Raw genomic sequence first — 23,080 nt, 5'->3', positions numbered from 1 at the left:
ACTGTGTGGCAAATTACACGATTTTTTTCATATTGGGAGTTATATTTGCACATGCCAGTGGCTCCGAGCAGAGTAGTGAAAAAACAAACCCCCACTTAAGCCCCCCGGAGCACGCAATGGGCCCAACGAAGGCATCGTCCCTCGCCTGCCTGCTGGAGGCGCTCGTCAATGGGATGACCGCTGCATCATCCCTCCCACCCACGGATGATGTACACAGGCAGCCTACTGGTAAAAGGTTATAATAAAAGTGCAGCCCTGCAATTATTTCCACCATATTTTTTGGCAGACGTGTCTCCTCAAAAAATGGTGCCCAGGAGGTAATTTGGCCGACTCTGTCACACTGGTCAGATGTCTTCTTGGAAGGAGAGGTTGCAGGTACCCACGCACTCCCCCCCACCACGACATGTGGTGTACCAGGAGATGCAGGAGGGATGGGGAATTTTCCGTCGCAACGGTCGTACCGGGAGGAGAGCTACTCGACTGCGATTCTCTTCCAGTTGTCAAAGCACGACACCACGGCAGGCATCGACACTGTACACACACACCCCACTAAAAACACATGGCCAACCCCCTCCCCCCAGCCTACAAGCACCCAAACAAGTCAGAATGCCTACCCGTGGTATTTTTAGAACACACTACCCTTTGGGGGCAGCTTACAACCCGAGACCGAGTAACCAAATCCACAGCCCATCGGACGACAGAGTCAAATAATTTATCCGAGGGTCGAGTTTCACGCCGAGCTGCCCCGGTGAAGTTATCAGCCCCGGAGTTTGGGTTACGAAATGACGCGGGGCACACAACGGTGACGCACGTGGCAGCCTTATAAAGCAGACCAATCAGGGGCGTCCGATGTACGTCAGTCTTGCAAAAGTTCACACATTCGCGCCACTGTTGGGTGGAAATAAGCGCGAGAAAAATGAGGATTTGCGCAAGGAAGTCATAAAAAGTGGGCGTTTCACGACGACCAGTCAACGGGGGAGGAAGATTACAGAACTTGTGTAACGCGCAGCACGGCAACTTCCTTCCATTGGTTTCAATTTGGAGGGCTTTTTTGAAGACCATCTTCTAAACGCCCGCTCGCCTCTTCACGATGATACTTGTATGCCGCGCAACAAGAGCAGTGCGCAACAGCAACATCACCACTACAGGAATCCCAGAACTTGTTGGTGTCCAGATGCCCTCCCCACTGGGGGCAAACACATCCTGGTGGGAGGGCTACCAACACCACAAGGCCCACCGAAAAACTCGAGGCGCAACAAGGATAAAGGCAACCGTACACAGACTCCATAATTTGGGGCTTCAGCAACAGATAGCCCTGGCCTACTGGTGACATTTGTGTCCGAGGAACGTGTGTCGATTAGCTCCGCCACCACCCGTACACTGGTGGCGACCAATTGGGTGTGGCCATGATCATAGCAGGTCCTTGGGCAGACTATGCAAAGGGTGGGTGACGTCATCTCCACAGCAACCATGTTGGGAATCGGGGGTTAGCACCTTTTTCCAATCTAGATCAAACCCGGACAGTACCGAGGGGTCCATCACCGTGCACTAAGATTGTAAAGTTCACAGCAATCCCTGTACCACGTCACTGTACAAAAAAAAATCAATTTACTGCCATCCAAAAAATCGTACACCAATTCCCAAATGGGTGGCAACTCAATCTGGACTCCCCTCTGGTTTAGCCAAGAGATCTTTTGCAGATATTCATGACGTTGGTAACAGTTTGGGTGCACGCCACATTCTTTTGCAGATAGTCATGAAGTTGGTAACAGTTTAGGTGCAAGCTACATTCTTCTGACAGCAGTTGTCCCTTTCTGCCAATTAAAGTGCCCGATGTGGTCACCATTTGGAACAATTACGTCAAAGTGCCAGGAACTGAAGTAAAAATTAGGATTATTGCTGTGTCATGCTGGCGTGGTTTGAAAGGCTTTTTTTAATGAAAATAGTCAAAATTATCCTTAGTATTTTTACACTGCTTTAACAATTCTCCGCTTCATCAATATGCCAGACAATGCCAGTGTGGGTCAGTTTAATAGGTTAAAGCGACTAGTTGCACAAAGTTAGTTGGGACTGGGTCGAATAATCAACTAAAATGACGAAACTGATGATGACTTGGGACACTTTGAAAAACGATGGCTGGCCTGATATTTTGCCTCCACGCCAGGAAACGCCGCAAGCCGTGTAGTCACAAAGGCCCATCCCATTAACTCCTGTCTAACTGCACACGATACCCTTCAAACCATTTGTTTTGCAGTCAAGCAATGCTCGATCTGTAGGGTCATGGATAAGTTAAAAAACACTATTTTCCGTTCCACGTGTTTTTATTATTTTACAAAAAGGAGTCAATATTTCTAATTAAAAAAAACCCCAACCACACGCCTCGTTTAAAGTTTAAAAGTTTAAGTGCCCCATGTACTCCTGCACCAAGTTTCCTTGCCATACAAATGCTGTTGCACAACCTAAGAAAGCCATCTTCAGACACGCGGTGTCACGGAGCGAGGAGGACAACGCATCCGTCGCTCGCAGCTGCCCAGCAAAGAACACGATTGGCATGAGGGTGCGCACACATGTATAACAAAAAAACACAGAAACAACCTTTAAAAACCAAAACGCGAGTCAATTGGCAAGAGAGGGGCTTTACACGGCGCGACGATAAAATCGCGAGCGCCGGTGGCTTTTTGAAAACGCGACGGCAGGTCCATGAAATAACGCCGTCTTATCAGCAGCCGGAATTTTAGTTTGCGAGGAGAAACACAACACCGCGTTGGCCGCCGCTTGCGACCGTCTCAAAATAAACACGCACGCTGGGGGTGGAAGGGCGATAAGCTCCGAGCACACACACAGGCACACACACACAGGCACACACACACAGGCACACACACACAGGCACACACACACAGGCACACACACACAGGCACACACACACAGGCACACACACACAGGCACACACACACAGGCACACACACACAGACACACACAGGCACACACACACAGACACACACAGGCACACACACACAGACACACACAGGCACACACACACAGACACACACAGGCACACACACACACACACAGGCACACACACAGGCACACACACACACACACACAGGCACACACACAGGCACACACACGCACACACACACACACAGGCACACACACGCACACACACACACACAGGCACACACACGCACACACACACACACAGGCACACACACGCACACACACACACACAGGCACACACAGGCACACACACACACACGGCTGCACGCATCGCACACAGACAACGCGAGTGAGCAGCAGGCGCTCTCGCACAAAACCCGCAATCCAGCAGCGTGGGGAGGTAAGTCTGTTTCTCCCCACGTGATCCACAATTGCCGAGCTACTACGTGAGCAAGCGCACATTCAACAACTCATCTGCTACGTGGGATGTTTATTGTTTCCCCCCCCCCCCCCGAATGTGTTCCTCTCCATACCCTATAAAGTTTCCTCCAACATGGTCATGGCAAGCATTTCTCCTGGGAATTGGAACTTGGTCAAAACATCCCAAAGCAGGGGAGCATCCCGAAGCGTCGAATGAGAGGCGGCTTTAAAAAAAACACTTTGGAATAAGACATTTGAATTTTAAAAAACACGTGTGAGAACGACACGTGATGTGGCCAGTGCCCAATCAACTAATTTGTCTGCCTAATTATAACGATGTTGACGCCCAGTGGACTCATCTTGGGCGGCGTTAACCGAGGGTGGAGGGCCCCAACATGGGCTTTTTAATTAGACCTTAATCAGGGATTGATCTAACACAAGGTTGTTGGCATTGCAGGGCCAAAAGCCATGGATGCCAACAAATTGCCAAAGCCATCCACTCCCCTTCCGCCAGATCCCACAGTTGCGGTACACGGACGCCACATGCGCTTCAACCTCTTGTAACAGACGACAGTATTACCTCGTTATTCAAGAAATTTCTCGCAGTGACTTTGGCTGTCTGCGAATCGCATTTGGAACTGTACACGAATGCATCGAGAGAGAATGTGATGCAGTAAATGTAATGTATTTAATGTATTATTTAAGGCAATTAATTAAAAAGATAAGGCATTTGTAGGCCATTATCCGCGATATTTGCTATTCACGAGCATCTCCAGAAGATACCCTCCAGAATTCGCGAGGGATATCTCCGGCATCCCACCAGCGCCACTCAAGTCCTCCCTTGGGTCGCCAGACACGTGGACCCCTCCCCCCACACCCCCTCCCCCCAACCTAAACCCCCCCTTCTTTTGCAGAATCGTAAATCACTCCCCTGCCACGTCGCCTTCCATGGCAGGGGGATTTGTGAACCCACTGCACTCGTGTGGACCCCCCACACTCGCGGTGCCACGCAGTGCACAAGCACGGACATTTAAAACACTTAGGGGAGAGGCTGTCAAAAGATGGCGTGGGATATTTTAAGAACTTAAGAGTTTTTCAGATCTACATCCTAAAAACAATGAGTTATTTGCGAGTAGTGTACTTGCCTTAGCAGACCAACATGACTGCAGGAAAAACAAAAATGCACCAATAAACAAAGGTGTCAAGACCACTACAAAATATACCCCAGCCTCCAATTCCAGCCAGCAGCAGGTGTAACATATACCACCACGAGACCTCCGGAATTAGATCTAAACCTAGATGATTCAAATTAGGCATAGAACGAAGCAGGTAAAAAAAACTGCCGTTTGCATTCACGACATGCATCAAATCATGCATTTAATAAAGTGGTTTTATTTATATACGTGTCACTCGAATGGCTTAGGGCGGAGCAGTGGCATAATCAGCAAAACTGTGCTATGAACGTGGAGACGACCATTCAACTCAGGCGCAGCTAACATTTACAGTGGCTTTGGGAACAAACCCTTGCCCTTCACACATCCATAACGACCAGTGTGGTAAAGCATGGTCAACCCACCATCATGACTGCCACGACATCAGAAAGCAACTCACAGCCATCAACTGACACACTGACATAGTGGTGCCGTCAGTTCATGACGCCTCTGGCCAGGAGGTGCTACATTCGCCACAGTGGGGAAAAAAAATATTCCTGGAATTTAACCGCGACCAGAATCTTAACAAGGTCGGCGAATCGACAGGGCTCCGATGCCGAACACAAAAGTACAAAGCCTGCCCGTGTCACTTCTACAAACATCATTACAGGCAACCACCACCTTCCAGCACCACCGCCAATTTACCCCACAGAAGCCAAACCGAGACCACTCAAGACCAATCACTCTCGTTAAAAAAAACCCACGTGGGCACACGTGCCACCTGGCTAACCGGCTGGACAGCATGACACGCGGGGTCGCCTTGGCCTGGAGGAGCGCAACGCCACCGTGATGTTACGGTGCCCTCTTGGCAACACGCGCGGTTTAAAAACAACACGGCATAGGTCGGGTGACAAGTAGCGTGCAAAGCACAGCGTGGGCCTCGGGGTTAACGGCAGCCAGACTTGTATTCGTTAATTCCATTAAACGCCTGGGGGGGGACCACACGGATTGCATGCAATCTGGTCAGATCTCAGCAGTTTAAAAATGGAGTTGAGCGTGGAGAGTGCTTGGCTGGCCAACAAAGGCACTGCAGATCGTCGTCGCCGTCACTTACAAAGCAGCCAACCCATTCTTGGCCAACGGAAGCGCGCAGATGCACGCCCGTTTCGGGACAATGCGAGAAAAGTCTTCAATGCAGCAGTTTCGGTACCAGATATGCAAAAGCGATGGGGCAGTCGCCATCATCCACTTCGGCAATGCACACAAGGTGACGCGGCATCGGTTAGCAGATAGCGCCAAACGCAAGATTGCGACGCTGCATGGTTGACATTGGCCGCGTTGTGAGGAATAAAAATGGGTCCCCCCCCACACCACTCCTGTCCAATGTCTCCCCCTCCGTTTCCCAGCACCTGGGCCCCCAGCTTGCGGTCGCACCGCCTGCACGCTCACGAGCTTTGCCAACCATCCTACTTTAACTCCACGCCGGACCGACCGCCTCTGGGATGCGTGCGAGTGCCCCCCCCCACCTCCACCCCCCGCCGTGCGCACAGCCCCAAGGGAAAAAATTCGATTGGTGCACAACACGAAAACCACGGTCGCCCGGCTCATTCGAGCGGGAGCCAAAGACAAAACGCGGGAGAGGAGATCGAACCGACGCCGCACCCCCGGTGCACAACGCGGCGGTGGTGGTGGTGGTGGCACCGTGCGCCCAACGCCAAAACAATGAGCAAAGAGAAAAAGCTCGTTGGGTATTTTTCCCGATGTTTCCGCAGGTGGCTTTGGGTGGTGCCATGTTCCTTAACGACGACAACTGAAAGTTAACCCCCCCCCCCCCCTGCTCGCCCCCAACACACAAGCCGCTTCATTTATAAAAGCGGGGCACTCCAACTCCGCTGGGACGCCGCTGCACCTGCACGCGAGAGCGAGAAGCACGCGCGTGGACGTCGCACGCCCGGCGTCCAGGAAAAAATAAAACCGGCGAAAAACCCCCCCCCAAAAAATTATTTTAAGTGGACGTGCACACACAAAGTGTGCGCGCACAGGTTGACTTGCCAAGGACCAACAGTGGCCAGTTGACTTACTGAATTTACACGGCACGTTACAGATTAAGCGCATATTTTCTGTTACAGCTACAGCATCACTACAGCCCCATGTGGTTGCTGTGGAGGAAGGCTATGTACACACAAGCAAACCTAATCCAACCTCCTTCCCCCAGCCCTAACCCTCCCCTATTCAAGCCAGGAATTTATGTTGGGTTACGGAGAAGAGCGTAGTTCGCAAGATGCCAGTCGATCCATCCTCACCTACCACTCTGGCCAACTCAAGTACACACACACACCACAGGGGTTGGTTTGGCCCATTGTTAAACAGATAGTGGCACGATTACAATACAAGCAACATTAATCTTAGGATGCAGCTCTGAACGACTCCATTCCAAAAGTTAGGTCTGGAAGCCCCACAAGCAATAATGTACATTTGCTCAAAAAGGAGCAGCTTCAGAATTATTTTATGTAAAAACATGTTAAAACGTCTTGGATAAGGTCACAACAGTCTAACGTGCATGCAAAACATCCTGGGGTCTCTCGGACTACATCCTCACGTTCAGCTGGGCCACAGTCCACATGGCGGACAAGGAGACGGATCGCCCTTACGGCCTTAGACCTCCAGCTGGGGCTAAAGGTCATAAGCGAGGGCCTATTAAATCTGGCAAGGAATACAAAGGCGCTATTGTAACCAGCACCAAGCCCAGTCACCTAAGGGGACTCCAATAACGTCTGCTTTCCTCTTTCGTACGGCTGATGTGGACTCGGAGCAACAACTACAATCTGACATCAAGGTGGTCGAGCCAGATAACCGCACCAGGAGCAGCGGAGTGTATCGCCGTGATGTCTCCATGTGTGTGGATCGGGGCATTGCAGAGTCTTGTTCTGGATGACTAGTTGCACATTACTGGAGAGTTTCCATTTGTGCATCAGGTATCCACGCATCTGCCATGGTCTGTGCAGTGGGTGCGATTTAGGTTGGACCATGGAGCTTCGTGGAAGATCAGTCCCAGGAATCATCTGTGCTGGGGTCTTCCACAAGGTGTTTGAGAGTTATTTTCAATCAGCTCTCCAAGCTTCAGGGTTGAATTTGCATCACTTGACTTGCGCAGCATACAAAGTACTTACACTTAAAAAGGCAGAGTTAACCAGGGGGATGTCAAGGAAAGATTGAAAGACTACCAACCATTTATGAAAGACGGATAGGAATTAAATGTCAATTCCTAGTTCAAAGTGCAGTTCCCCCAACCACTGGTCACCTAATGGGTTACCCATAGATCTAGCAATACACAATACTCTTACATAGTGTGGATAGAGTGCAGACCTACATTTAAATACACGCTGCTACAACAAGGTGAATGGGGCGAATAAACACTACCAGTGATGAGAACACAAACGAGTAAGACAGAAGAATTACTGGAAAAACGAAAATCAAATCGCACTACATACGTGGCGAGAACAGGGTACAAAGCAGACAAACGACCGTCAACCTTTACTGCGGTTGGAGAAAATGCGGTTTGCGAGCACCTATTAGGGTCAGCACCACGCCTGGGGGCTGGCTTTGTCCCTCCGGTGCCATTGGTCATACCACGCCACCCCAGGTATCTCTTTATGGCAAAGGCAACCTCAGTAAAGCGGCCCAGAACCAATTTAGATCACTCAGCGATGTTAGTCATGTCCAGGAATCGAACCTTGGCTAACAAGCTTTATAGCAGAGCCTGTAAACCCATTGCCCCCCCCCCCCCGTCCCTCCGATTAGCACGGTTGGCTACGCACGGTGCGAAAGAAGAAGTTCAACATAGGAGATACAACAAAAAAACCCACACAGCCGGCAAACACCATCACAACGGTGCACGGCACCCCCACGCTACTCACCCGCTCCCTTAGCTGCAGCGGCGTGATCGCCGGCAGAGTCACCCGCCGCAGGTGCAGCCCAGAGCCGCCCGCCTCCGTCATCGGGGGGTGGGGGAGCTGCGGCGTTGCCGCTGCTGCCCAACAGAGCGGACCGTTGCTTGCGGCCGAACACCGCTCTTCGGGATCGACCCGACCCCCCCTGGGTCAGCCCCAGCGTCCGTCGGCCCAGCCGAGAAGGGGCTACGGATAGGTCACGGCGCTGCAAGCCGCCCGCACCTTCCCCCCACACCTCCCCCCCTTCACCGCCGCACTGGGTCGGACGCGCTGAAACGGTGGCGAAACACCCACGGACGATTCCAGCTCGCGAGGAGGCGTCGCAGAGCTACGCCGAAGGAGCCGTCGCGAGATGCATGCCCAAGGCTCGAGACGGAGATTGCGGCGGCGGTGAGCGGACGGCGCCCACCGACGGCACCAGCCACCTGCCCAAGCGTCCCTGGACGAACCCTCTCGCGCGCAAGCTTACGATTTAAAGTAACAGTAAAATCAATCCACTTTGTCGAGGGGTGGGTGGGGAAAAACCCGATGTTCTTGTCACGGTGCTGTTGAGACAGCTGGATTTATGCGCGCATGCGCTTAATTATTAATGTTAACTCAGGTGCAAACAGCCTGCAGAATGCAAAACTGGCACGCCAAGGTTCTAAGTTTCCACAAGCGCCGATTGCAAAATAAAAACACGAGCAGACTTCCCTCCCTCCCCCTGTGCACTGGGGAGCAGCCAGGGCCCGTCCCGCACGACTGGAGGGCGCAGGTGCCGTCAACCCACGAGATGCTCACTCGAGGAACAACCAACTTACTCTCCCCCACACACACACACCACCTTCTGTGCGAATGCGCTTCCTGGTCCGTATTTCAGGAGATGCTGCATCAGCCACGCCTGTCCCTTTAATCCTCCCTCTCCCTCCCCCCTACGCATGCTTGCCCCCACGCAACGCAACCACCTCCACACGAGCTACCACCCAAACCCACAAACTCCCCACACCCCCGGCCTCCGCCACCCTCCCTCCACCGCACGATCGGAGGCCGTCCAAGGACAGTTTCAGCGACGCGCCTTAAATGGGTCGCCGCAGCACTGCACAGCGAGAGGAGATTTAGTTAACATGTTAAAAAAACACACTAAGAGCAAAGCGGCAAAAGGTTAATCTAAAGCCGCAAATCGCGCAACAGGACTTAAGCAAGACTGGGTCCAGCGAACGCGTTACTTCTATTATGAATCTACAAGCGGGGGGGGATGCTCGTGCCAGGGAGGTGACGTGCTATGCACGGCGACAGATGCGGCAGGGGCAAGTCTCCCGGCTGGGTGCTCGGCGAGAAGGCACAGCAGACAGCGGCGCGTGGAGAGCGCCGCTCAAGACGAGAATCCGTCACTGGGGTTTGCACCAAGATGTAAGCGACAGACCGCTCGGGATCTTTTCCACGTTTCCATTTGGGTCAAGGCGACAGGGAACAGCTTCTCTGTTAAAATGGTCACCCACTGGCAGTGTGCTACATGCAATGAATGTATCGTTCTACGATTGGGTGGCCTTGCATTCACCTGCAGGTTGTATGGAATCCGTGTTGGGAGGCTTATTTCGACTTAAAATTCTTTCGAGTCCTAAACGCATGATAAAATAAAAAGGACAAAACACTTGGTGTTTGCAAGGGGATAAAGTTGAAGGACGTGAACATTCTTATTCATCCCGATCTGCTATCAGAGTAACTTTAACCCTCAAATATCTTATAGTCCAATAAGAAGTGGAAACTGCAGAAACAGAATGCGTGGCAGGAACTTGGTCTTTACACAGCACAACCACAAATAAAAAATAAAATTTCACAAATGCAACGTTAACAGATAAGTTAACCATCGAATTCCTGAAAGTGTTTCTCCCTGTCCCCCCCCCCCCACCTGGCAGTTGCTAAGCTGAGGGCCCAACAAGAGCTGGGCCCCCCCACCCACAGCAGAGGGCCGCGACGGAGCGCGTGACACGCCGCCAGTCAACCGGCCACGGACGGTCAGGCCGAACGTGGCGACCGGTGTCCAATTCGGACCCTCGTCCCTGGGCTTCCATTGGCGACGCTCACGCCACTGCCGCGAGGGCACGACCTCGCGTAAATATATATAAACATGGGCAGCCACCAGGGTTCTTGGAATGACTTGGCACCACGGCACACCACCAACCACCGCCAAAAGCCACCCCCCCCCCACCCCAATAGCCAGCTGCGTCGCGCTCCATGTCCGCGCTTTAACAACCAGCAATGTGGTGCGACAGATGGGCGACGCTCAGAGCTCATTTTGTAGGCGGAGCTTACCGAGAGGGTGGGGGGCCTGGCCAGGTTCATGTCACTGGAGAGGGCCAACTACCAGGCAGGTATTTAAACTGGGTTCCGTTTAAGAGGAGTAGGTCGGACAGTGCAAGTCATGGAGGTAATTACGACGAGTTGGCCTGTGAAGGTCAGACTGTTGGGGCAAGTGTTGTTAGCGAGCACGAGGGAGTGGCATAGCCAGCACCAGCAGCTATGATGTTGTTCACACATCGCAACAGCTACTTTACTTGCAGCCAACATCAACCTAGGACCAGCCAGGAGCTCACTCGTCACTGATGTTAACCATGGCCTGGTGGTATAGAACTCGGGCCACGGGGTTAGTAGCAAAATTTCAGTGGCACGAATGTGCCACGACTCCACTTCCAGGCACACACCACATGGTCTGTGCAGCAGTGTTCAACATTACCACTGCTCCTGCCCCAATGTGACCCATTTAAAGATCTTGAAATGTGGATGCAGTGTCCACACAACTGCTTTCACAAGCCCCTTCCACTTATCCAAAAACCCTCCTGGGAAAACCATTTGGTCTCCATTAAAAACAAAACAAAGCATCCTCCGCAAATCCGTGCTTTTCCAAGCCAGCACACTCCTCCTAGACAACCAAAACGGTCAAAATCAACGCATCCCCAGCACTCAAAACAAGCAATGGACAACCAACCATTGGCTATACCGATCGTGGTGGAAAATCGACGTTGCTTTGGAGCAGAACCAAATTGACTGCAGTTGCAATGAACCGCAGATGTGGAGCAACGAGATTAGTCTACACCCCTACAAGTGAGGCCGATGTGGCACTGGTCCGCAAAAGGATGGCGAAGGGGCAGTGATGTGTTCATTGAGCACTGGAGGATCACACTTCCGGCTTGGGCGACGACGAAGATAAACATGCAACAGGTGATCATTAACGATTGGCAGCATACATCCGAAAAGCACAATACTATAAAATTCCATTTATCCAGGACAGCCTCGCAATCTGCCTAAATTGGGTTGCTTTGGCCAATTCCAGTCATTATATTTTGGAATGTGGGAGGAAATTAAAAGGAGAGGAAATACAATGACAAAGATCCCCCCCATATAGTCTGAACAGACTGTTTGGGGCAAGTGCCATTCGCGAGCACATACAAAGGCCGGCACGGCACACGAGAGGGAGTGGGTGGTCAACACCAGACCCGGACGCCTTGGTTTCAACCCACTGGTGCACATACCAAGGCCATCAACCCAAACAGTATAAACGCCTGATAATTCACATGCCGGTCTCGCATCAAAGCACTAAACAGGCTCAAGCCTTTTTAGCTTCCAAGGCCGGCGAGATCTGTTTAGCCGTTAGCTTGCCGGTGATATGGCCAGCGCAAAAAAGCGACTAACAACGGTCGGCGCTCAGGACCGGTGCACGGAACGAAACCAAATCGCAAGCGCGCGACGAGTTGCCCACGCCAGGGTGACTTGAGCTTTCATTTTTAGAAGTTGCGCCACCTGGCACCCACCACATGCTGAAAAAAAACCAGATCAAAGCAAACAGCGGGTGTCCCCAACCTGTCCTCTATGCCCCAGAGTCCCGAACTAAGATGGAAAAAGTTGCCGTCACGTGAGAATCTCGGTGGAGACTCGTGCATGCGTGCGGTTTTTTTGGCCTCCCAGCAGGGGAGTTGTAAACATGTGCAGGCCGCTACGGTTAATGAGCCATGATAGGGCATTTTCCAGTGTTTACTAACAAATTGGAGCAGCACAGCCAACTGAAATGTGCACAATTTCAACCGACATGCAACGGAAAAACTGGAGTGATAGTCCCACTCCAAGCCTCTTTTCTACAAAACAAGGTCAGATAATTTCCTCACATGCTCAGCCTTAATTACCTTCTAAGTGGATTTAAAGTACTAATTGTCCTCACGATAATGAAGTCAAACCTACACTGCATCATGCGCCAGTGAGCTACTTACAATTTAAAACAAACCCTTAAATTAAAACGAGAATTAGACTTAAAAATATCCAGTTCCGCAAAGAAAACCAGAGCATTTTCAAGTCCTCTTAATACATGGTGTGATTTAAGGTAACTATAGAATCGATTTTTTTTGGAATAAGATAGTTTGGCAGACAGAACTGGGAGCAGTATCATGGCATAGATTAAAGTGTCAGTTCGTCAGAGTACATTCGGCACCACCGCGGTATTACACGAGCATCTCGCTAAAAATCGAGAAATTATTTGTTAACGTCCAACACCAAGTAAACAGCCACTTCATGATCATACGGAGGACCCACAACTTTCAAATATCTGGAATGTGCATCCACACTATGGAACTGCCCAAAGTAAAATTAAATTTGAATGAATTGCATCATGGGAAAACAGCCCCCAGGATTATGCAGTTATTTACCCGGCAGGGATCATATTTCCCAGCCACGTGTTCTGGGCCGATGACAGCTTGATCATTCATAATTAAAACAAAGTTACATGCATAACAGGCCCCTTCAATTACGCCAAGTTAATGCATTGCTGATCGTCCGCGAGGCAGCAGCACCGGCATCGTCACGAGAACAGTGGCAAACTTCGACATGACTTGAGAAGTCTTTAAATCGTTCGTGAAATGTAATACTCGTGGTGGGACAGCCCAGGAACAGAGACTAGGTCTATAGTTACTAGATAAGCAGTTGTTTTATAGCCCAGCAAGTGGTGCCAATAAAATGGCAGAACACAGACGGAGCCCGAGGTTGGACAGCGGTGGTATTTCAAAAGCAACCGATTTTACTCAATTGTGGAATACAAAACCATATACAGTATCTACAAAAGGGACAATATTGCAATCTAGGCCATAGATGACATTACGGTAGTAGAGCGGACAAGGTCACACCCGTGCAGCAAAGGATGACCGAGAGTAGACAGAAGGGGCCTTGTGTACATGGATACATGAAAAAGGAGCAATGTGAGATCAACCGGAAAGATGAGCAGGGCCGAGTCCATGGGGGCACTTGAGGTCAACTTGGGACCAAATGAGCAATGTGGAACCTGTTGTCCCATCTTTGAGAGAATAGCTGCCTTGGAAAAAAAAATTCTCAATACCTTGAGTGCACGAAGTGCTTACGAAATACCAAATATTCAGTCTGAAACCATTTATATAGAATTCTAATTCAAAAATGGGATATTTTCAAAAAATGAACCATGTTATTGTCTGCATCCTTTTCACAAAATACCTGTGCGGCGTATATATTCACATGCCAAAATAAAACCAGAATCCTGAAGCAAAGATTTACATTGGTTTCCATTTTTAGCCTTCTGAAAAAGTATTTTTTTTTACCCCCTTAGAATCATGTGACATTAAACAGATCGCTACGAAAATACACGGCACCCACGCAAGGCGAAAGCGGGCGATTTGTTTTCATTAACCAAAAACCACTTAAGACTAACACGCCACCGGCCGGATGGAACGAATGTGGAAAGTCGACAAGTCAAAACCCCCTCCCCACCTCACATTAAGAATCTGCTCAAATCACCAACACCCACAATACAATTTTTTCTCAATCCAGGAAAGCTGCATCAAGTCCGCATTTCAGTACAGTGCATACAAGAAAGAGTATCTGCAGAACAAAGGAGGGGATGCTCACAAATATTTACATGCGTCATTGATCTACTTAGTCATTTACTGTACTTATCAATGGGCAAATTACACAGGTGCCATCAATTACGGATCCACCAACCCCAGCTTGATCTTGGAACTGTCGTCATAACTGGGACAAGCACCCCAGTTGCAACGTCACTGCACTGAATATAATTCAGAGTAATGCAGTGAGACCGATGATTCGCCGTCCCCCTCGCCTCCTTACCCTTGCTACAACAACTGTTGAAGCTTCCTGTGCGCGTCACCCTCGCCAGATTCCACCATCCCTGTTGAGGACCATCTACAAAGATCGTCCATCCAATCCCATCCCTATTCGCAGAGTTGGCCAAGTACTTTGCGAAAGAAGTTCATTACACACTGAAGGGAATAAACTCTTAAACAGAAAGGGCTCCTGAAACAGGCAAACCCAGGCCCGTTTTGCCACAATGCACAAGTTGTTACCACTGCGCTGTCCTGGTCAAATGGTATGGAACGCAAGAACGACATTGCATCAGCAAATACAGAAACTGTACCATGGAAACTTCCACCCATCCCAGTAAACCGGTTTTAGCAATCAGTCGCCTTTCAGGTCTTAAGAAGAGAAAAATAACCCAGAGCACCACACACACACACACCTCTTTGTTGCTGACAAAGCTTCAAGAGAACAGCATGGTCTTAAATCTTTGGATGCGTCAAGCCAAACAAACTGTTGAATGCCAAGCTGTAGTCGTTCATTTAATATTCATGCCATTTAAAGAAAAACTGCTTTGCCAATACGAGGCAACATTGGCTTTAAGATTTCAAATGAGAAAAGTAAACGGACGTGGGCAGGACGCGTCATCTCCGTCCAGCGGTCGATGCCAAACGGAGTGGCGGCCAAGGAAGTAAACGCCAAAGAGGATGTCCACAAGTGGCGATGCAGCGTTCGAGACCGGCAGTGCGCACCAGGTTGCTTTGTGGATTGTTACATCGTGGGATCAGAGGCGGTTTTGGAAGACCATCATCCAGCAGTTCAATGTCAGATGAAACAAATCCACGACGCAACATCCATGACATTAAAAGGACACTTCAGTCCAATCGCACAAACACAGGCCCCTGTTCAACCTTCACCGAGGGGCAGGGCCCATGGCAAGTGCCCGCGAGCAGCCAAACCACTCAAAATATCGTCATTCAAGCTCATTGCAACCCCAAAAACCTCTCTCACAGGCTTTTACAAACGTGTAGACCCCGGTGTCACAAAAAGACACGCCATTGGAAGGCTCTTCAAGTACAAATCATCACAGCCTTCGGAGAGAATCGTCACCTCAACTGCCCCCCGCGGACACCACACCTCTGTGACGGTTACACCGAGCACTCCGTATCGTGCCACCGCCACGGGGCGCGTCACCGCGAGCGTCCCAACGGAGGGGAGGGTGCGCACAGGGCCGCCAGGCAGGGAGCGAGAAAGCTGCCGGCCGGCGCGCTCCTCCCATACGCGAGGGTTCAAGTTGCGCCGGGGTGCCGTTCGGCACAACGAGCCTTTTCCAGGAAGAGAGCCGATCAATTCAGGACGGAGGACGCTCCGAGGCATGGAGCAATGACGCTCAGAATTATGTCGAACAATGTGGGGGTTGCGGTTGTAACTTGGTGACAGGCTCATTATGGGATTGTGAAGCAGCTTTGTACATCATCGGATTCCTGCAGTCGAAATAAAGATTGACAGATTCTGGGGTAGAAATAAAGAAATATAAAAGTATTGCAGCACAGAAACATATGCAATAAAGGTTCTGAAATCAGATGTCGAAAAATCTATTAAGAGTTATGTTTTTGTATACTCAATACCAGGCATCAAACCGCGTGTCCGCAACGACCCTTTGGTTTGTTCACATTGTACACCGCACGTTATTGGGACCCACGTAGTCACGACAACGAGAAAAGATTGCAGAGTTGAAGTGTGACCCTCTGTAAATCACACGGCGAGGGGGGGGGGGGTGTAGATTATCAATTCACCTTGTCTAAATCTATGCGCGCTTTGTTATTTTGCTGTGACGAGTCTTGAATTAGGTTTGAGTTTGACACAACCTTCATTTGGTCCTTCAGAGCTCCAAGAGAGCCGAGGCCATGGATTTACAGATTACTCCCCCGCCTCACCCCCACCAAGGATTCTTAGAACTGCAAGTACAGAGCAAAGACACGCACACTGTCATATCTCCATGTACCACACAGTTGGCACAAGTGCTCCTAGCAAGCAGCCATTACATCCAAGGGAGCGTACACAGCAGGGTGCTCTGTAGCCAACAGGATTCCCAGTCGCGTCCCCGACTCCCTCCCCCAACGACGAGACCAGACTAGCCACTAAGCACTCATTTTAAAAATACAGTCAACCTAGGGGCGACTCAAAACGCACTTTTGAATACCACCGGCTCCCGATACTCGCCGGAAGCGAATCAAAGCCGCGACAATTTGTAGTGCAGCGTGCGAGTGCCACTACACCAAGACGAGCCGCCACTTGCAACCACGTGACGGTAACGTCAGACTTCGCGCCAGGCTAGGTGCACTTGGTTCCCTGGCAGGAAGGCTACGGGACAGACCTCGGCATAGCGGATTCAATCTCGACCACACAGCGACCGCAACAAGCAGTTTCAATTTCGCACGACCTCTCGTTCGCAAAGGTGAGCGCGACAAAATAGCCGCAGCTTCACCCGACAGCAGCCTCCCCCTCCCCCCCCGCCGAGGGACGGGCAGGCCGGACGAAGTTTCTAGCGTGCCGTGGTAGAGCTCGGATTTTGCCGTCATTCATTGTAGCTGCCCTAGCCCTCGGTATTTGTACGCAAGTATTTACCATCCTCGCGTGCGGCGTTGGAAGAAAACTGGTTCATCAACAGCCGCGAAGGCAAAACAGTTTTAATTACACCCAGCGTGTTTTGCTGCACTGGAAGGCTGCCACTCCAAACTAGCGCCACGGGCAATGTCAGCCCAATGTCTTTAAAAGTGTCAAATTAAAAAGCAGCGTGCTTCGGGGACTTGTGTAACTCATGCACACACGACACTGTGCGTGCCATGCGAGTTACCGTCAACACCACCGTAAATTACTCCTGATTCAGGAAACCCGTTGTCCACATTATACAATGTAGACTAAGATAGCAATTTTAACTGGCATGCAATAAGAAAGCATCATGTGTAGCAGAGTGTGCAGAAAAAAGTATCTAGACAACATCACACAGGGATATGGCGGGGGGGGGGGGGGGAATTTATGCAGCCAGTCCGACACTCTGACTACGAGTCGCTACATGTACCACACCAGAGCTCCGTTGTTCAAAAGCCAGTGGGGGATGATGATCACACATGGATCTCTTTTTAAACGTCAAAAGAATTGAGATTTCCAGCCATTTACACAGATGTACAAGATGGGGGGAGGCATTTGCTGCCAAAGTCATGAGCGAGTTGCAGCTTCTCCCCCCTCTAAAAACCGAATCACTCAACACCAGTGCTCCCAAGTTTCCAGCATTTATCCATACCCAGGGGAATGCAATTGTGCAATTGCTTTGAGCGCTTGCTAGCGGCGAGGATTAGTAAATATGGAAACGTAAAACATCCGGGGAAATCGAGCACGGGGAGGAAGTCCAAAATAGTTGCTACGCTTTGCGCGCACCGTAAAAACAAGATTAGTCAGGCGGTGGTTGTCTGCCAAATTGATATTTTCCCCTTCGACAAATATTAAAATCAGTTTTTACCATAATGCGTCACAAAAATAAAAATGTATTTCACAACCAGCACAGCAGAGTCCATGGCATGTTAGAAAAAAAGGGCCAATTAGGAGAGAGTAAAGTGGGTTTTTCCAAGATATGCGACCACGTTTAAAATAGTGCATGAGGAGGCCACTTGCCCGACCACCACGCGACAAAAGAAACGCTTAAAATCGCGTGACATTAAAAATTATACTTCAAATCTCAGAAGTGGAAGGTCTGCCATATGCAAGGAAGACCCAAATTACATTACCGGTTTTTGTTCAGTTGTGACCCAGACTAGTATCAATGCTCTTCACCTCGAGCACCGTTTAAATGATAAATCAGCACCTGGATGAAAACCCCCCAAAATCTTCATGGTTTCAGCACAATGCTCCCATCTGCTTAGCAGAGTGGAGATCTCGGTTAAACTACCAGTGGTGTTCCAAGTCACTTTTCAATTGAGCACCATGTAAAAAAGGTCAGACCTCGGGCAATTAGCTACAATTATAGCAGCATTATCAGCCGAAATAAAAATCAGTGATTGCAGTTAGTTACAATTAAGCAACTACAAAATAGAAAAAAAATGACCACAGGTCTGATGTTAGCAGAACAGGGAAATTAAAAACGCATCTGCACACACACAAAGAGAGATCGATCCCTTACCATTTTTTCTGTGTTCGAAGCTCCATGGGACTCGGAGTTTCCAAGCGCCTGTTGCACACAGCACACGCCACATCTCCATCAGCGACCACTCGACACCATTTTTACATCAGTCAACAATACCTGGTAATTGTGGTGGTGTGGCCCAGATATACCAGGATAAAATGCAAAAGCACACATAGATTTCAGGCAAAGTCAATGTATTAATAGCTTCTACGTAGAACGGGGGGGGGGGGGGGGGGGGTAGATGTAGAAGGTTTCATCAGTTCTCGGTTGCCTCGAACGCGATTTCGTTTGCCTGTCATCTTTGTGGACATGCTGGCAGAGGCAATTAATGACCCTTACAAAGTTAGAATCTGCTAATAATTAAACCAAAAACGCATGCATAAAGTAAATATTTTTTTATAAAGCACGGTTAAATATCACCAAGGCCCATGGCTAATGGAGATTTAAAATGGACAGCCTTCGATACAAAATAAGGCAGCGTTATTCAAGCCACGAAACACACACACACTATTGTACCCGTGTGGCATGAAGCCACCAATACTACATTGTTAAACTTCATCAGCAGCTATTTATTAAGTGACCTCAATTTTCATCCTCGTCTGGTAAATTTTTTTTTTTAAATAAAGGGACCGTTTTTGGACACGTCGACTTAAAAAGAAAACAAGTCGACACTTTAAAGGCCACGTCGAGACTTTCGTGGGGGTCGTGCAATTGCCGCGTGCACTCGCGCTCGTCTAAATACACGGCGCGCACAAACGCACGCACAGGCATTCCTGCTCCAAACCCGGCAGCCAACGCCACCCACTACCACCGGAGGTAGCAAACAAGGCAGCATTGTTGCATTTTAGTGGCAGCAGGAAACTCGTAAAAAAATCGACCTTTTTGCGATATGTGGTCACGTCACACGGAAGAAAAACATATAAATTATTAGACTATACATGGGCAAAAGAGAACAAACATTCGTACGTCCTTCATATTATATTGAAAACAAAAGAGCGATTATCTCGAAATACATGCTCGATGTTTAACAACGCTGGAGGGGGGGGGGGGACGTTCCCATGCACACGGCTAATGTTTGAGGCTGCGAAAGATTCGCCACGTGGTTGGATAGACCCCTCACTGCACAGCTCCATGTAAGAGAACAGCGTACAGGTCAACATTGACACACGAGCCTGCGCCCTGCAGGCCCAAATGGGCAGCCGGCCCTGCCAAGACCAAGCCAGTCCTCGGTAGCTTTAACCCACAGTGACGACTCTCATACAGTAGCAAGTCATAAAGAACGCTGTGGGTACTCTTAAAAATAGGGTCGGGGTGTAGGTTTGCATTACATTATTTCATATGGCAAAACAGGCCGTTCTGAGCGAGGAGATTAAAATTTCCCCCCTTTGCCAAAGAAAATGTTTTGCAAAAAATACGCCCAGGCTACTTTTCTTGTTTTTTTTCTCTCCCCCTCACCCTCATGTCCTGCTCCGTGTGCAACTAAAAGAACCTGGAGTGGAGAAAATAAAAACACACTTTTTTAACCGCAGTCCGCGACCCAAATGTTTTACACCCTCCCCTCAGCTCCCTGCCACCACCACCACATGTAACCTTGGCCTTGATGTTGATAAAACAAATATCGCAAGGCACATGTGAAATATCCAACCCCGAAATGCTGGGGCTTATCTTGACATTCTTTTGGAGGGGGAAGAATTAGAGGACGTGATTTTCTCAGATGGACTTCAGCCAGCCCTCAGACTCCCCTGTCTAGGGCAAGATAGGCATAAATATAAACTTAGTGTGCGTGTGGGATTCTCTTCATGCCAACTTGGCGCTTTAGTATCACATAACCTTGTATATTATTTGTTTTCCCCTTCACCACTGATAAAACGTAGCTTGATTAAATGTCGCCTGTTTTTTTGGAGCCTTAAAAGCCACCGATTGCCTATGCTATGCACTTTAGCAAACTGGTCTGAGCGGCACACTTCAGGAGAAACATCGATTATTTTTCAAAAGGACAGGGAGGGGGGGGGGGTCCAAAGGAAGAGCAATTGTCAGTGGAAGTTGCATTTAGGAGTCACCAAAATAAATAAACTGCAAACAAAAATCTACCACCCACTAGAAACTCATTTTTGCTGTAAGACAAATTGACAAATAAAACAAGGTCACAAAAACAACGATTACGCATCGTTGTCGCCAACATGGCACTTAATGCCGCTAAAACCAGAGGGATCATGCAAAAGTAACAAAAAGCCAGCTTGAGATCATCCAAGTTCCCAAAAATTCCATCGAAAATCTCAAATGTGGCTCAATGCCCTGGGCATATTCCACTCCAAGATAAGACAATGCCTCGAGTCCACAGCACAGCAAGTAGGATCCTACATGCTATTGATGTGTGGCATCTATGTAGGTTCTGGGGGGGGCAATCACAGTCAACTCCCACTCCAAGACAATCCATTACATTATATATATTAATTACCACATCCACATAGCACATGGGTCAAAGACAGTTGCACAACCGAGATCCTGGATCTAGATCCCCATTTCAGCCACCCATGATCAAGCTTTGTTCGAGTGTCAAAACGTGGATAAATGTAATCTCTTGAAGGGATCTCAGAAGTAGTTTGGCGAAGTCTGCTTCCGCAGGCTCTTTAACACAGGTGTGTGCACTGCTTTACAACAGCTGTGATTGAACACTTCATGTCATGAAGTGATGCCGGAAAAGACAAAGCCAAAGAATGCCACAAGGTCTCTGCTGCGATGCACTATGCCGCCCCCCCAACTATGAAGGTATTTCTCGAACGTTCAGAGTGTTGGCATACAGCATGGTGCACGCACGTCACGCTCCCTGCACTCTGAAATGAACCACGGCCTGGAGAATGTCCTCTGGAACAGAGGGCACCCATCCAAAGTGGGTTTCGTCCAACACGGCCTTATCCAAATCACACATCTGCATAAGCAGCGAGTGTGCGGATGCGCACATGGGTAGATTAGTCCGGCGTACAAAAACCCACTCCAGATGGAATGAGAGGCATCACACGATGGACTACGTTATGGGCGCGCAAAATCAAACCACCTTTGCCGCCCCCCCCCCCCCAAAAAGCAACCATTCTGTTATTGGCCCACTGTCATTTACAAACAGCCAGGTTTCTGCTGTGAAAACCCCGTCAAAATAAAAAACACTGGATAGGCACAGTTGCGCATTTACCACTGCTCAATCTCATCGTGCTTCCCAGTGATAATATTTACAAGTGTTACAAATCAAGCAGCGAGCAGGCGTCTCATGGGCGAGTCGAGTTTTCACATGGAAGGTTTCCACGCTCTTCATGCGATTTGTTGCGAATCTGCAGCGGGTTGAGTGAGACAGCAATTGGCACCTAGAAAATGACAACGCCAAAACTTCCTCCCGTTCGAGAAAATAGCAAGTTCTTTTAAAACCAAATAATTGTTTACAACTTACAAATTTACCACTATGCCTCCCACCCCCGATCCCATGCTGGCGGACAGAGGTAGTTTCGATAAAACTTCATGCAGGTCCGTGCAGGGTAGTGAAGACTGGGAGCATAGACGTGGGAAGGATTTTCCTTGCACTGCCTACAATGCAGCCTCAGTTTCAAAATAATTTACTGCATTAGTTTTTGTTGAAACCGTTGTGGTTCAGCGCATATAAAATGTGGCGAATTAATTATTCGGTTTGGTAGGTTGGCAACAGCGCGATGGGGCAGACCTCACAAAAAAATTCCTCAGGAATTGTTTCTCACCTGGGAGCAACAAAAAAAAATTAATAAAAATAACCCTCTAACGTTGCCGCCTTTTGGTCCTGTTCTATTAAAAGGAATACAACCAAAACATTTTAAGCATTCCATTCAGAGTGCAAGCATGTGCGGCAAAAAGTTGCACAACTCAATTGCACCCACACACGGTACCTATCAGCGCACCGCAGCGTGCATTTCCCCGCATGCGTTCACAGCAGAAGTGTTTTCAATGTATCGCTTTACAAACGTGTTCCCAGATGGCAACGGCTGCTTCCAGTCAGTGTCCCCGTGCTGCCAGGAATCCGCGCGGCCACGGCGCGATTCTACGTCACGCAGTACCCCCCCCCACACACCTCCCAGCTCCCACCGCCTCTCAAACCTTGGCAGTGGTTGAAATGGAAGCGCCACATGAAAGGTTATAAGCGGAAGACAAAATTTAGAGCCTTGCTGGAAGAGCTTGTACCGGGAAGAGCATGAGTCACGTGCAAACGTCACGGCACAGATTCTATTTCCTCCATAGCGGGTTTTTTTGTATAAACTGTAAAAACTTTAGCAGATGTGGTGCACTTTAATAAGGGCACGCAGTCCAAAGGGGGCCTCATTTGGTACAATATCCTGCCTCGC

The 23,080-nt window shown here is 49.3% G+C and overlaps 1 protein-coding gene across 8 annotated transcripts in view; it reads right to left on the bottom strand.

Annotated features, from left to right (window-relative positions):
- The window catches only part of LOC116948726 (growth factor receptor-bound protein 14-like), an 85,861-nt gene that overhangs the window by 25,699 nt on the left and 37,082 nt on the right, over window positions 1-23,080 (bottom strand). For 6 of the 8 annotated variants that reach the window (XM_032965739.2, XM_032965738.2, XM_032965737.2 and 3 more), the window contains one exon: window positions 18,720-18,767. The exons of 1 other annotated variant lie outside the window; for it this stretch is intronic. In XM_032965739.2, the coding sequence (XP_032821630.1) occupies window positions 18,720-18,767 (48 nt within the window). Of the gene's footprint in view, window positions 1-8,425; window positions 9,292-18,719; window positions 18,768-23,080 lie in introns of those variants that run through there. One more of the 8 variants, XM_032965743.2, reaches the window with a different exon arrangement.

This window comes from Petromyzon marinus, chromosome 34, assembly GCF_048934315.1.
Source record: "Petromyzon marinus isolate PM22_M1 ecotype Great Lakes invasive population chromosome 34, UKy_Petmar_22M1.pri1.0, whole genome shotgun sequence".
Classification (NCBI taxonomy): domain Eukaryota; kingdom Metazoa; phylum Chordata; class Hyperoartia; order Petromyzontiformes; family Petromyzontidae; genus Petromyzon; species Petromyzon marinus.
The sequence above is the reverse complement of the archived record's forward strand: the minus strand, read 5'-3'. Positions and strand labels throughout refer to the sequence as shown.